Source organism: Triplophysa rosa, linkage group LG21 (assembly GCF_024868665.1).
Source record: "Triplophysa rosa linkage group LG21, Trosa_1v2, whole genome shotgun sequence".
Classification (NCBI taxonomy): domain Eukaryota; kingdom Metazoa; phylum Chordata; class Actinopteri; order Cypriniformes; family Nemacheilidae; genus Triplophysa; species Triplophysa rosa.
This window is the reverse complement of record NC_079910.1, coordinates 20,988,347-21,005,082: the sequence shown is the minus strand read 5'-3', so window position 1 is coordinate 21,005,082 and position 16,736 is coordinate 20,988,347. Positions and strand designations below refer to the sequence as shown.

The 16,736-nt window shown below is 47.0% G+C and overlaps 1 protein-coding gene across 1 annotated transcript in view; it reads right to left on the bottom strand.

Moving 5' to 3' along the window:
• The window catches only part of LOC130545565 (6-phosphofructo-2-kinase/fructose-2,6-bisphosphatase-like), a 48,067-nt gene that overhangs the window by 12,278 nt on the left and 19,053 nt on the right, over positions 1 to 16,736 (bottom strand). The window contains exon 11 of the mRNA XM_057320154.1: positions 7,064 to 7,193. Within this exon, the coding sequence (XP_057176137.1) occupies positions 7,064 to 7,193 (130 nt within the window). The remainder of the gene's footprint in view (positions 1 to 7,063; positions 7,194 to 16,736) is intronic.

The window sequence follows — 16,736 nt, the reverse complement described above, 5'->3', positions numbered from 1 at the left end:
CTCTACGATCTTTGGTGATCATTTTTCTGCTGGAATCTACGACGTGGTGCAGCGGACGGTCCGTTCCTGCAGTGACTCTCCCCTGGGCGTCTCGGCAGTTCCGGAGGTGTTCGAGCAAATTTCCTTTTCTAAAAGAGCAAATTTCTCCAGCGTGGCTTGTCCCGCTGTTCTCATAGGTGCAAAACACTCATTGAGGAGGGGGACGGACACGATGCCTGCTTCCAGTATGCTGGGGCAGACGTTGTGGATGCGTCCTGCCCGCACTGCGGGCGGTGATGATTCAGACGTTGCGTCACGGGTGGCTGTGTTCCCACGGGACTTAGCCACCACCTCGTTTGCTCCCTTTTACGTGGCGGCAGGACTACAGCCCTGCCGTCCGCTACGGCTAGCAGCGAGGGTGATATGAGGATTACTGTAAGCGATAATCCGCCAGCCGCTGGCTCACGGACCGTTTGCACCTCGTCTCGCTCGTCTGATCGTCCCCCAGGAGATGGTCCCACCGTCTTACTCCTCAATCACGTATTCGGACACGATGCGTGAAGATGAGGTCTTGCAGCATCGGGGGGTGACGTACTTCCATCCGACTCCGACGATTCCTCAGGCTCCCTCCCTCGGGGGGTCGAGCCCAGGAAGGAGCGGACGTCGAAATGTCAGCCATGCTTTCCCAGGCCGCCGTGAGTGTTGGGTTGCAGTGCCCGCACTGCCTCTCCCAGTGCTCGCGGCTGGCTACATGGTGCCTCGGGTTTGACCGGAAGTGCATGAGGAACTTAGTAAGACCTTGAACGCCCCCTTTCTGGCACGTTTCACATCAAACAAAGTTCTGTCACCCTCTCTTCCCTCGAGGTTGAGACAGCTAGAGGATACGTCGATGTCCCCCAGGTGGAGTGTGCCGCCGCGGTGCACTCGTGCCCGTAGGCGGCGGCCACCTGTGGGGGCTCGACCTAGACTCCCGTCCAAAGCATGTGGGGTCTCGGCATCTCCGGTGTCGAGAGCTTACATTGCTGCGGGCCAAGCTGCCTCTTCTCTTCACGCTATGGCTCCTGCCAGGCCAGGGCGTTGAGAGAGCTCCACGGGGGTAAGACCGACCCAGCGCTTATGCAGGAACTCCGCGCCGCCACCGACCTCGCTCTATGGGCGACCAAGGTGACCACGCGGGCCCTGGGTCGGACGATGTCCACACTTATGGTCCATGAGAAACTCCTCTGGCCGAACCTTGCGCAGATGAGTAACGCCGAGAAGGTCCGCTTTCTCGACGCACCCGTCTCGCAAAGGGGGGGGGCTGGTTGGTGATACTATCGAGCCGCAATTCTCGACAGTAAAGAAGCAGTCCTCCCGTGCCGCGCCTCGGCCGTCGAGTCCCGTGCACCGTCTGCTTCCCAGCAGCCCTGGTCCTCTTCGACGCCCTCCAGCTCTGGCGCCCCCACTCAGGCGGCCCCCCTGGAAGAGACAGCGAAGAGGAGACCATCGCCCCATCAGCAGCCATGGCGAAAGCAGAAGCGGCCCTCATGGGAAGACCTCAGGGGGATCGAGGCTACCATTGGGCCCGACCCCAGCCACATCGCTGGGAAATCGGATAGGGACGGATCCTGCCCCATCTCACCATCTGCTGGTCCCCTCCGGGGGGTTTGCGCCCACTTACTCTCAAAAAAGAGAGTTTCCTCTCTCTCTGGGTTATCACAGCCGCTCCCACCCTCTGCACGACGGTGAATGGCAAACTCGACGTTGCGTCATGGCGAAGCGCAATGTTGAGTATAAACACCAGCCCTCAGCACTCTCAGTCAGACAGTGCGTTGAGCTGCGCAGTTGCCAGGTAGGAAAAACAGCAGAGCCGATCTCCTCCCCGGGGGACCTCCCCCGGCAAGGAATCCGTACTGCTAGCCATCGAACCACCCCCCGTGGGGACGATGAAAAAGATCGAACCTTTAGTCCCCCTGTCACATTTCTGGGAGCCTGGCCGGCTTCCCAGATTGTCAGGCTGGCTAGGGAAGACGATCCGTCTCGGCTACACGATCCAGTTCGCCACACGCCCGCCCAAGTTTCAGGGCATCCGATATACCTCAGTCAGAGGCAAGGATGCTCCCGTACTTTGGGCCGAGGTCGCCACCCTTCTGGCGAAGGGAGTGATCGAGCCCATCCCACCAGCCGAGATGTTCAACGTGTTTTACAGCCTGTACTTCATTGTCCCCAAGAAAGGCGGGGGGCTGCGCCCTATCTTGGATCTGTGTGTTCTGAACAGGCACCTACACAAGCTGCCTTTCAGGATGATCACGCAGAAGCGCATCCTGACGTCCGTCAGGTGTCAGGACTGGTTCATGGCAATCGACCTGAAGGATGCGTACTTTCATGTCTCGATCCTCCCTCGACATCGGCCGTTCCTACGGTTCGCATTCGAGGGACGGGCATATCAGTACAGGGTCCTCACCTTCGGTGTGTCCCTGTCTCGACGGGTCTTTACGAAGGTCGTGGAAGCCGCCCTACTTCCCCTCTGGGAAGGAGGTGTGTGGGTACTAAACTATCTTGACGACTGGCTCATCTTGGTTCACTCTCGAGATCTATTGTGTACACACAGGGACCTGGTGCTCCGGCACCTAGATCGGTTGGGGCTACAGGTCAACTGAGAAAAGAGCAAGCTCTCCCTGGTGCAGAGCATCCTCTTAATCGGTATGGAACTCGACTCTGTCCCCATGACAGCGCGACTGACTACAGAGCGCGCCTAGTCAGTGTTGAACTGCTTGAAGCTTTCAGGCAGTCAGCGGTCCCCCTGAAACAATTTCAGAGGCTCCTGGGATACATGGCATCCTCGGTGGACAGGTGGTCCCCCTCGGGTCGATGCACATGCGACCGCTCCAACACTGGCTGCAGAGTCAGGTTCCTTGGAGAGCGTGGCACACCGGCAGCAGGCGTATGGTCATCAGCCGACGCACCCTAACCCCCTTGTCTCCCATGACCTTATTGCAGACAAGTGTCCCTTTAGGGCAGGGGTCAGGCACGTCGTGGTGACGACAGATGCCTCCCTGCAGGGTTGGGGTGCCGTGTGCAATGGGCACGCAGTGTCGGGGCGGTGGACGAGCCCCCGCCAGCGTTGGCATATCAACTGCCTAGAGTTGTTGGCTGTGCTACTTGCACTGAGGAGGCTACTACCTCTTGTGCATGGGAGCACGTGCTGGTCCGGTCGGACAGCACAGCTGCCGTGGCGTATATCTATCGTCAGGGTGGCATTTGCTCACGGCAGCTAACACGACTCGCCCGACGCCTCCTTCTTTGGAGTCAGCAGGTGATCAGCTCCCTGCGAGCCACACACATCCCAGGCGTCCTGAACCAGACAGCAGAGGCGCTCTCTTGTCAGTTGACGCCTCGTGGAGAGTGGCGACTCCATCCCTGCGCAGTCCGGCTCATTTGGGAGCAGTTCGGTCAGGCACAGCTGGTCCTGTTTGCCTCCCCGGACTCCACCCATTGTCCGCTTGGTACTCCATGACCGAGGCACCCCTCGGCACGGATGTCCTTGCGCACAGCTGGCCGCGGGACAAGCGGAAGTACGCCTTCCCCCCAGTTAGCCTCATTGCACAAGTCCTGTGCAAGGCCAGGGAAGAGGAGCATCAAGTGGTACTAGTTACGCCCCATTGGCCTAACCAGGACTTGGTTCTCGGAGCTAAGGCTCGGACAACAACTCCCCCCCTGGCCGCTCCCCCTGGCGAAGATCCTGCTTCCCCAGGGGAAGGGGCACGTTACGGCATCCCAGGCAGAACCTGGACTCCATGTCTGGGCGGGACGAGGAGATCCTGAGTGACCCACCCCCAGTCTAGTTGGGACGTCACTCAGGCATGGGCCTCAGCCACTGGGCGGCTATACGCCCATAAGTGGCGCCTCTTCTCGTCCTGGTGCTCTTCTCGGCGAGAAGACCCGCGGAGTTGCTCGATCGGGAATGGGCTGTCCCTTCCTCATGAGAGACTGGGGAGTAACCTCTCCCCTTCCACACTGGGAGTGTATGTAGCCGCTACGGCCACTCATCATAACCCAGTTGCAGGGTAGCCTCTGGGACGGCACGACCTGGTCATTAGGTTCCTAAGGGGCGCGAGAAGGCGACCACCTTATCCGTGCTCCGTACCCTCTTGCGACCTAGGTGGCGGGCCCCTTCGAGCCCCTCGGAGCTGCCGCTCTTTCTCACTCTTGATAAAGACGGCTCTCCTGATGGCACTCACCTCCAAGAGGGTAGGGGACCTGCAAGCACCCTCCATGTCCACAGATTGCCTAGAACTCGGGAACTCGATTCTCACGTTATATTGAGACCCCGCCCCGGCTACGTGCCCAAAGTTCCCACCACTCTCCCGAGAGACCAGGTGGTGAACCTGCAGGCGCTCCCTACCGGGGAGGAAGACCCAACCTATCCGTGTTGTGTCCAGTACGCGCACTGCGCCTCTACTTGGACCGCACGCAGAGCCCAGAAGCTCTGAGCAGCTCTTGTCTGTTTCGGAAGTCAGCAGAAGGGAGGGCTGTCTCCAAACAGAGGCTGGCGCACTGGATCGTGGATGCCGTCGTTATGGCATACCGATCTCGATTCGCCCCTGCCCGTTGGGAGTGAGGCACACTCCTCATGGGAACTGGCTCAGGGCGCCTCTCTAGCAGACATCTGCAGAGCTGCGGGTTGGGCTATGCCCAACAACTCCATGAGGTTCTAATACCTACGCACGGAACCGGTGTCAGCCCGCGTCCTGCAGGGCAATGAGTAGGACCCTTCCCCCTTCCTCTAGGGGGATCAGCGGCTATTACACCTCCCCTCTTTCCCCCACTGGGTAAAGAACAGGCATCTTCCTCACTAACACTAGCACCTTCCTTGGGGCAGGCTGGGGAGAGCAGCCCTGCCCCCTTAGGCCGGGGAACAGTTCAGTTATCTCCCACATAGCTCTAACCGGACCTCGTGCTCCAGACGTGGTAACCCCCCCTCCGTGGGCTGTTCCGTCTGATGTATCCTCATGAATGGTTCCCACCTCGGCAACCCATGACCTCCCTAGGTGGACTCCCACCTTGCGGTTTACTCCTGCAGTCCGCACATTTTCCCATGAGTTCTCCCGTGATGGTGAGACCATATGGTGTCTCCACTAATTCCTCCCTACGGTAGGTAGTGGTCTCTGCAGTGTTTTTCCCCCAGGGGGGAATAATGCTTACCCAGTGGCCCTTACGGTGCCGGGCGGCTTCTCGCTGGTTAGAGAACTAAGGTTTCCGCCCGTGATGGCCTGTGGCAGGGGCTTCCCATCTTTTCGAAAAAGCTCTGGGACCCCTTTCCTCTCCACTGGAAGGTTACAATTTCGCGTTAGCGCCTACGTCTGACTCGCCCAGGCCAGTCAACGTCGCTCTGCTAGAGATTGTGACGCGGCTCAGTGCTGTGGCGTTTTCCATAGGAACCCCAATCTGTCGGTTCGACACAACGTCGAGAGACCGACAGAAAGGGAACGTCTTGGTTACGGATGTAACCTCAGTTCCCTGATGGAGGGAACGAGACGTTGTGTCCTTCATGCCACAACGCTGGCCGCCCACCCCAGCGGTCGGGGGAGGATGCTTCGGCTCCTCAGACCAAAAGGTGAATGAATGAGCACGCCGGCTTCCCTCTTATACCCGGACATCCGGGGAGGAGTCCGGCATGCAAATTTCATTCGCCAATTTTCATTGGCCTTTTCTAAATACTCAGAAGATGATAGGTTCTCAAGACAAACCCCAATCTGTCGGTTCGACACAACGTCGAGAGACCGACAGAAAGGGAACGTCTTGGTTACGGATGTAACCTCAGTTCCCTGATGGAGGGAACGAGACGTTGTGTCCTTCATGCCACAACGCTGGCCGCCCACCCCAGCGGTCGGGGGAGGATGCTTCGGCTCCTCAGACCAAAAGGTGAATGAATGAGCACGCCGGCTTCCCTCTTATACCCGGACATCCGGGGAGGAGTCCGGCATGCAAATTTCATTCGCCAATTTTCATTGGCCTTTTCTAAATACTCAGAAGATGATAGGTTCTCAAGACAAACCCCAATCTGTCGGTTCGACACAACGTCTCGTTCCCTCCATCAGGGAACTGAGGTTACATCTGTAACCAAGACGTTTTCATGTGACTCCCCGCTGACGGGCAAAAGAAGGCAATCTGCCATTGTCCCTCATGTTAAAATGGGTGATTTCTGTTGTTTAGATTAAATAACCAATAGTTGTTGTGCAAAAAAATGTACCAATCGTTGGGGAGACAGGCCTGAGCTATACTTCTACAGTATCCTGACCAAAACAGAGAATTTGTGAAGAATTTGTGAATTTTGTGCCATAAACGTCCTAAAAACCTCTGTCCCTAGGGACGGGAAACAGCTCTCATAATACACTTGTATTTGCAGTGAACACTTCATCAAAGGTAAACACTGGATACATTAATCATTTCATTTATCCATAAAGCATATTTCCGTAAATTTCTTACATAAATTGTTGTCGTGGACGAGGCAACCAAAATTGCAATGATTAGTTACACTGTTAGCTGAAGTTCTGTAATGAGGTGTTAGATGTACAGTAAATAAACTTAAAGTGCAATGATTTGCAAATCCTTTTGCACCTTTATTCGACCATTATAGTACTATATACATGGTTATTAAGCTTGTGTACTTACTGAACTTTATTGTTATTTATTAAGTTGATATAATATAATACAATACCATAAAATAAAATAAAAGTATTAATATAATCCTGGTGGTAGTATAAAGCGAGGGATTCTCCACAAAACAGTTGTAAACATCGCTGAAGTGGAGCTCTGACAGCAATCTAACATTTTGTTTTCGTTTTTTTTGTGAAAAGAAAAGCAGCCGGTGATGTATATATAAGGAAGAGACCATGGAATCAATTGCGGGGTAACAGAAGGCTTTATTAAAACATGTGTCGTGTATTCCTGCCTTTTACATGTATGTGGAGTGAAATCTGTTCACAAATAACCTTCTGCTGTCTAGTCAAATGTCCAGTGAGTGTATTGAGTGTTAAAATCTGTGTTTTTCCTCCTTTGTGCTTTGGATAAATGTTTAAACGTAAATGTTTATTAAGTCTACCTGCACTTTTGTCCAGAAAGTATGCCAGCAGACAGCGCATGACAGCCTGATGACAGATGACCAACACATTCTCCTGTCGCTCCAGCTCCATGATCACAGGCTCTAAACGCTGAACCACATCCTCATACGACTAACACACAAACAAACACATGCACACGTGTCATCCAGTTAATTTTCATCTGCTTTACACCGTCAAGTCTTCTGTGTGGAAGATGTTCGTGCACTGTTGAATTGTTCTGAATGACCTAACGATTCTATGTTTTCAACTAAAAACAGAAAACCTTTTTTGCATTCTGAGGGCCTTTTGAAAATGGCTTTCACAGTGCTTTTTAAAAACGATTGTTTCTTTTAAAAAAAAAAAAAAAAGATAGTTGTTACTGTGTTAACCATAAATCAGGTATTTTATGTAGAGAGACATCTAAAGCATTCCGGGAGAGGTGCCCCGAGGACCAGGATTGGGAAACACTTGTACTTTTAAATGTGTGATGTACAAACATTCTTTGTTTGCCTTGCTGTTTCCAGTTGAATTTATATGGACTCTGAATGGGCCCGGTGGAATGTTTCCCAGTCGTGGTCCTGGAGTACCCCCAACACAGCAAATTACAGATGTTACTCTAATCTGACAAACTCATCTGAGGTCTTGGAAACTTTACTACAGTAACAAGCCGGTAAGTAGGAACGTGAAACGTGTGTTTGATTAGAGAGATCTGCAAAATGTGCAGTGCTGGAGCTTCTCCAGGACCAGAATTGGGAAGCACTGCTGTAGCTAAAACACGAACACTAGTTTTAGCTCCACCCCTTCATGATGTGAGGGAAGGGAGCAAGGAAAAGACGTGAGGACGGAGGGATTAACACAGGTGAAATCTCATATCCTCGCTCTCTTAAGCGTCATTATAAAGTGTTAATGTTACAATGTTAATGTACAGTTAATGATGACTGTACACATTTAAATACAAGTTAAATACATACAGGCCGATAGATAATCCTCACTACAATCAAATAAAGTTAAAAACATCCTTAAAAGTGCTCAGAAATGTATATAAGGTATGTCAAATATATGTTATACATAAATGTTAACTATATGAATATTAACTATACTATCTGAAATAGGTCTACATTTACAATAATATAATGCTTAATTATCGCATTTATATGTGTTTGAATATCATCTAAAGATGTGACGATGTGCAGGGGGGGAGAATTTATACGCGTCACGTTTAGTGGATAAAACACTTCCGCAGAAAGCCTCCTCGATCCTCGCCTCCTCCTGGTGCATTTAGAGAATTGAGATGTCCTTAAAGATGGCTGTGCTCGATGGGGTTATAGGTTGGAGGACGGAGGAGCGAGGAAATGAGGAGGCATATTGAGAAGCACCCCTAGTCTGCCTAGTAAGATCTTGATTACCTGCTTCAGGTGTGTTTGATTAGGGTTGAAGCTAAACTCTGCAGGACACTGGCCCTCCAGGAATGACTCTGGACACACCTGGGTTAACCCCAGGTTATTCTAAACCCCGGGTAAACAGAATCCTTTACCAGGTGTTAAGAGATAACCCTGGGTATTCATAACCTGACGTTTCACACTGTACATCACTAAACCATGAGTTAACATTCTTAGTTGCATATACAGCCAAACCAACAATTATTCAGACACCAGATATTCTTTTTTTTCTAATGGGTGCAGGACATTGTAGTTCACTTATGTAAGTAAGGATAGCAAAATATTGTCAACTGTGTCATATTATACCCAAAAAACCTTCATACAGTGGACTACCAGTAAAATTGATCAAACTTTAGGACCAAATTATCCAGACACTTTGACATGACCATGTTTTGCTTAAGTGTTTTTTTTTTTATTTAATTGCTAATGTGACCTTTTTACACCAACACATTTTTTATTTATTTTATTTAACCAGGAAGGTCCCATTGAGATACAATATCTCTTCCACCAGGGAGTCCTGGTCAAGATAGGCAGCAAAGGACATAGAACACAAACAAAAACATCATCAATCAAACAAAAGAAAAAAAATCCTGATCAACTGTTAAAACCATGTGTACTCTTTTCCATAAAAACAGATTTTAAAATGTTTTTAAACAAAGCAAGAGATGGTGTAGATTCCATATGTAAGACCCTTTGACACCCGTTCCACACATATGGGGCATAATTGGAAAAAGCAGATCTACCTAGTTCTGTGCGAGGCATTGGCACCTTAAGTAAAAAATTGTCTGTTGACCTAGTATTATACATTTTTGTACAATATGTCAACAAGTTGGATATATAATGTGGTGATTTACCCAACAACGCTTTTAAAATAAAAATCAACATATGTTTTTTCTTCTAAAGCATAGTGAAGTCCATTGAAGTCCATAGTGTACGCACACTTATTACACACTTGTTACACCAGTAACAAATCGTAAAGCAGCATGATAAACTACATCCAGCTTTTTCAAAATATTCAAGACTGCATGCATATAGATTATATCACCATAGTCGAGGACTATGGAAGTAAAATAGTGACAAATGTTCTTGAAGCAAAACCAGCTGAATAGCATTAACTGGAAAAAAAATGCATTGTATAAACAGTGCTTGCATTTTAAGGTTCTGCAATTCAACATGGTTGCATATTTAGGATATGAATTTTTCAAATGGAAACATTTCACACACAGTTTCACCATTTAAAAATTCAATAATAAAAGTTCACCTTTTAAATTTCATTAAAAATTTCAACTTGTTTTAAAATACAAGCTTTAATATTCAAAAGAAAATTCTCTGTCCATGTTATTTCGGTTTAAAAATTCACTTCCACAAATTCAGTGGTTCAAATTCGGCTTGAAATTCAAAGTTTCACATCCGGGAATCCCAATAGAAGAAATAGAGCGCCGATTCCGCAAATGCATGATCTCTACCTGCTGCCTGACCGCTTCACCAGCAGGTGGTGCAAGTCGGTTCTGACGAAGACCAAAGCAAGAAATGCAGATACTTTTTATATGTTTGCAGCTCAGTCCACTCATCTGCTCGATTATGTGAATTAATTTTTTCTCATAGATCTCTCCTTATGCATCATCAACATTTTCATTCATTTTTGGTTTCCTGCTCTGGCTTGAAGGAATTAAGTTATTTTTTACTTCAGCACATCGTGTTCACATAAATACTATGCATCATCAGCATTTACAGGACATGTATTGTGTTTGAAGCGGTCAAATAACTGAGATCTCAACTAGGAGCTTATTGACAAATGCTCTGATTTGAATGCGTACACTCCCAATGTTACGGTTCGTGCAGGGAACACTCGAGAGACGTAGATAATCCTATATTCTTTTAATATTATCCAGGATGAAGAAGACACAGACAAGCACAACACCATTTACATAAACAATACCAGACAAAGAACTGAACTAAGGAGAGAACTTAAATAAGATAGATAACGAGGGGTAGACAGGAGATGGGAATTAGTAATGTCCATATGATAGGGATCAGGTGAGACGGATGCAAAGGATTATGGGAAGCGTAGTCCAGTGGTAAGTGAGGGCAGACGGTGGACTGTGACAATATGCCCCCTCCCGAAAAGACGCGACCTCGCGCCGTAACAGATCCAACAGAGGAGGGTGGGTGGGGGTTCAGGAGGGGGACGGACCTCAGGTGACGACAGGTGGTGAAGGCAGGCAGATGACCAATGTGGTGATGAAGGTGGAAGAAGCCACGATGGCGACAGAAGGGAGCCGGAGCAGGAGGAGCCAGTTGGGACCCAGGCCACAGTCTGAAAGGGGACCCATGGAGGAGCCGATGGAGGGCGGAGACATGGAGGAGGAGGAGCAGACGACTTCAGGGGGCCGACTGACAGAGGCGACGCAGGTGGAGTCTGAGGCGGAGACAGAGAGCCGAAGAGGCAGGCTGATGGCGAGGATCCATAGTGCCAGGGTGGAACCGACGGCTCAGGCGACCAAGGCGGAGACGGAGATCTGGGAGTCCGCGGTGGAGCCGGAGCAACTGAGGACCAAGGTGTAGCTGGAGGGAGGGAGAAGCCCAACAGAGCCAGTGGGACACAGCGACGAGGCACAGCCAGAGGAGTGGAGTCCAGAGGCGATGGCGGTTCAACGACCGACCAAGGCGGAACCGGAGGGACGAAGGAGCCTGGTGAAGCTGGTGGACGACCGGGTGACGGTGGAGAAGAGGGAGCCAAGGGGTCGATAGGCCGAGACAGAATAAGGGACACAGAGGCTGAGGACGGAGACGAGGGATCCTCCAGCCATGAAGCTGATGGAGACTGGCAGCCCATGGCGATCCCACACCACCGATGGTTGGCTGAGGGTGAGCAGAGGGACTGGCAGGATGCAGCGGCTGGAGTGGTGATACTGACAGGGAATGAGGAGGTGGGAGAGGGAAGCTGGGTGGGTGGAAGTTCAGGCTTTCTTTGGGATTCTGGGAATGCTTCGGGACATTCTGGGAGGCCGGACGGGACTGGCTCGGGACACTCTGGGAGACCGGATGGGACCGGCTCGAGGAAGAGCTGGGCAGCGGGCTCTGGCGGCTCGGAGAAGTCCAGCAGCAACAGCCGGTTCACCCGGTAAAAATCCAGTGAAGAACGACGTTCAAAATTTGCCGCCAGAGGAAGTTACGTCAGCTTCGATGCCATTGGCTCTCCCGTATCTCGTGACCGATCGCATCATTTCGTTGGCTTTAAACGGGAAACGGTATTGGCTCCCGCAACCGACTGCATCTAGCTGTTCCGGTTTATTTTTAAATGGGTGCCGACCTCATGCATTCACGGACACGCACGGCATCTTCATGTAAAGTTATTGTACGGCTTTGGTGCAAACAGGTCTTCGAAACAAGTTGTTTGTTATATTTTGTAATGCTTTTGGTCAGTTTGTGCAATAAATACCTGTGACTGTACTTTTATTCGCATGTTGTGTTTTAAATGGCTGAGAAGTGGTTAGGGTTAGGTTTAGGGTGAGGTTGGGGTTAGGTGCTACAAAACATTAAAACCATAAATAATTTTGAAATGCTAAGAATTGCACCCATCTCGGTGTGGAGCATTTAGAAAACAGCAACGCAGTTCACTGTTTGTCGAAAAACGACGCCAAAGGGGAACCCTTCGCGTTCAAAAGTGACGCCGTGGGGCGCTGACCGAGCGTAAATATATGACGAGTCGGGAGTGAGAACAGGTTGGTCCCGCCTCTCTAACCCAGGTCGCTTTATGATTGGCTTTTACTTCTCTCGCTAACGTGTGACGTAGGCTGCTTTCGTTTGAACGAAGCGCCATAGCTTTGTCAACACAAAGCTATGTGCATGTTTATTCAGGTTACCGGTGAGGAGAAAAACATTCTTATCAACAATTTTATTGACGAAATATGGGACAAGTTGCCTCACATATTGAGTCAAGGACAGTGTTTTCCCAATGCATGACAATCGACTGTTTCATATGTCTTTATTAGTTAAAAAATGCGTATAAATCTGATGCAAATCATGTTTCTGTGTAATCTAGTTATTAGCTCATGTGTTCTGTGTGAGGGTTATGTTTTAGGCAACAACATAATGTGAATCATGAACCTGATATAAAAACTGGACGTGTGTGTGTGTGTGTGTGTGTGTGTGCGCGGGTGTGTGTGTGTGTGTGTGTGTGTGCGTGTTCATGTTTGTATATCCCGGTGGGGACCTGACCTGAATACACACCAACACATGGGGACTCGTGTCACTGTGGGGACCAAAATTGAGGTCCCCAGGGGCAAAAAAGCTGATAAATTGTACAGAACAATATTTTTTACAAATCTAAAAATGCAAAAAGTGTTCTATGATCTTTAGGTTTAGGGTTAGGGATAGGGGATAGAATATACAGTTTGTACAGTATAAAAACATTACGCCTATGGACTGTCCCCACGGGGATAGTCAACCTGTGTGTGTGTGTGCGTGCGTGTGATAATTAAGCTTTTTGAAGTGAGGCTGAGGATGGAAGCAAGAAAAGAAAAGTAGACATTCGGAGCTATTTTAAAACAAACCAAAGTAAGCCAAGTCCCAGAACATTTTCTCAATTTCAAATGTTTAATGATGGCATTTTAATAATTTTAGTAATCTATACATGTCTAAGCCATGTTTTCCTCAGTGTTCATATGAAATGCATTAATGCTTTAATTTGTCAGGTCAGGTGACAGAAGCAGTCCTGTCATGTTGTGGTGAGGCAGGGTCACAGGTGAGGTCAATAGTTATGATAATAATGACATAGTAGTATGTTAGTTGTGAGATTCAGTACTGTGACAAATGTTAGGTTGACAATCTACAGTATAGTTACTAAGTGTTTGTTTAAAGTGAGAGCTTTGAATTGTTCAGATGCCATGCACCACCAGTTTTGTCATTTTATCAGGTGGCAGAAGCAGCCTTGCCAAGCTGCAGCCAAGGTGAAGAGGCAGAGGTAGGGTCACATGTGATTAGGCTTAAAAACGTGATTTTAAAAGTACATGTTATTTGCCCTGCCAGAATTTTCATTGGCATCACAAAAAGTAAAAAATAAAAAACAAATAAAATAAAATGGACCTGTTGTATATTTGTTGTTTTTGACTTTGTGTAACATTAATAAGGTTAAATATAAAAAAAGCTTTAAAATATTATACTGTTTAAATAAGTCAAGTAAACTGCACTAAACTTTTGTGATAATGCGACTCTGCAGACCAATTTTATTTATGTCCCCACCAATGTCAAAATCAATATTTTGCCCTTGTAATAGGCTATAATTGGCTTTATTTTGTTTGTGTTCTGACCTCAGAGATTTCAGATGAAAAGTAGGCATAATTATGTCCATTGATATTTCTCTTTTACGTGGTGTAGTTATTCGTTTGTTTAAGTTACATTTATATCCTACATTTACTAAATATTTTACAATTACGTTTTTAAGAAAAGACTGTTATTTATATTGCAGATTATTTTACGTTCTGATGAAAAATCTGTTTGCACTACTATTTCAGTTAGCCTACTACTATTGTTTGTTTAAAATGTATAATTATTGCTATTTTTCCTATTTAGTTTTAAACCGAAATAAAATGTTTTATTTGAAATTAAATGTTAAGTTTAATGTGATGGTGTTATGTAACTACACTGCGTTCCAAATTATTATGCAAATTGGATTTAAGTGTCGTAAACATTTAATTTTATATTGTTCAATTAAACTTATGGATGGTATTGTGTCTCAGTGCTCTTTGGATCACTGAAATCAATCTCAGACACCTGTGATAAGTAGTTTGCCAGGTGAGCCCAATTAAAGGAAAACTACTTAAGAAGGAAGTTCCACATTATTAAGCAGGCCACAGGTTTCAAGCAATATGGGAAAGAAAAAGGATCTGTCTGCTGCCGAAAAGCGTCAAATCGTGCAATGTCTTGGACAAGGTATGAAAACATTAGATATTTCACGAAAACTTAAGCGAGATCATCGTACTGTGAAGAGATTTGTGGCTGATTCAGAGCACAGAAGGGTTCGTGCAGATAAAGGCAGAATGAGGAAGGTTTCTTCCAGACAAATTCATCGGATTAAGAGAGCAGCTGCAAAAATGCCATTGCAAAGCAGCAAACAGGTATTTGAAGCTGCTGGTGCCTCGGGAGTCCCGAAAACCTCAAGGTGTAGGATCCTCCAGATGCTTGCAGTTGTGCATAAACCTACTATTCGGCCACCCCTAACCAATGCTCACAAGCAGAAACGGTTGCAGTGGGCCCACACATGCATGAAGACTAATTTTCAAACAGTCTTGTTTACTGATGAGTGCCGTGCAACCCTGGATGGTCCAGATGGATGGAGTAGTGGATGGTTGGTGGATGGCCACCATGTCCCAACAAGGCTGCGACGTCAGCAAGGAGGTGGCGGAGTCATGTTTTGGGCTGGAATCATGGGGAGACAGCTGGTGGGCCCCTTTAGGGTCCCTGAAGGTGTGAAAATGAACTCTGCAAGGTATGTAGAGTTTCTGACTGAGCACTTTCTTCCATGGTACAAAAAGAAGAACCATGCCTTCCGTAGCAAAATCATCTTCATGCATGACAATGCACCATCTCATGCTGCAAAGAATACCTCTGTGTCATTGGCTGCTATGGGCATAAAAGGAGAGAAACTCATGGTGTGGCCACCATCCTCCCCTGACCTCAACCCTATTGAGAACCTTTGGAGCATCCTCAAGCGAAAGATCTATGATGGTGGGAGGCAGTTAGCATCAAAACAGCAGCTCTGGGAGGCTATTCTGACATCCTGCAAAGAAATTCAATCAGAAACTATCCAAAAACTCACAAGTTCAATGGATGCAAGAATTGTGAAGGTGATATCAAAGAAGGGGTCCTATGTTAACATGTAACTTGCCCTGTTAGGATGTTTTTGATTGAAATAGCTTTTGATTTCAGTAAATATGACCTCCTAATGCTGCAAATTCAACAAATGACCATTTTCAGTTTTTTACAACCTATGAAATGTTTTCAAACTCTGTTGTGCATAATAATTTGGAACAGTGCATTTTGAGTTTTTCATTTTTTAAATAAATACTGTTGTCAGTGGGAGGTTTGTTCAATAAAATTCCAAATGTACCCTAACTGTTGATTACTTGAAAATTATACTGACTGTCATTTGCATCGACAAATTAGGAAAACCAGAGAAAGATATCATTTGCATAATAATTTGGAACGCAGTGTAATGTAATGCTTTAAAATCTTGTTGTCTTGTTTTCTGGCACATTTAATCAGATACCATTGCATGTGTCATTCAAATAGCTTCATGCAATTAGCTTATTTTATTTTAAAAACTCAATACACAGTATGATTCAGTAATTCACTGTAACATATACATTTTTTCTCATCCCCGAAACTCAAACCATTATTTGATGACTTAAGATAGTGCTTACCAAAAGCACGATTTTATGTTTGTATTTGGCGAGCTACAGAAATGATCTTTTGCGTGCATATGATACGCATGTGTTTTGCGTGCACTGTTCATGTACATACGTACCTACTTAACCCACACCATCTTAACCACGGGGGTAATCATATGCACGTAAAAAGTAATGAATGCGTATAAATAGCAAGCCAAATACAAACATAAACTCTTACTATAGATAGGCAGTACTAGTAGATCGGGTAGGATATTTAAATAATTAAATTAATATTATAAATGTATGACTAGTCCACTGATTCCAGGCCACCTGGAATTGTCCCCGTGCTCCATGTCCGTTCCAGGGCTGATAGTGGTGAGCTAAGCTGCCAGTACAAGAAACAATACATTTTTTCTTGATGATGCATAAGAAGAGATCTATGAGATCAAATAAATTCACTTAATCGAGCAGATGAGTGGACTGTGCTGCAAACATAAAAAGTATCATTTCTTGCTTTGGTCTTCGTCAGAAGCGACTTGCACCTTCTGCTGGTGAAGCGGTCAGGCAGCAGGTAGAGATCATGCATTGGCGGAATCGGCGCTCTATTGCTTCTCCTGGGATTCCCGGATGTAAAACTTTGAATTTCAAGTCAAATTTGACCCACTGAATTTGTGGAAGCGAATTTTTAAACCGAAATAATATGGACTGAAAATTGTCTGCCGAATATTAAAGCTTGTATTTTATAACAAGTTCAATTTTTTAAATGAAATTTAAAAGGTGAAACTGAATTTTGGTTATTGAATTTTTAAATGGTAAATGGTATGCAACCATGTTGAATTGCAGAA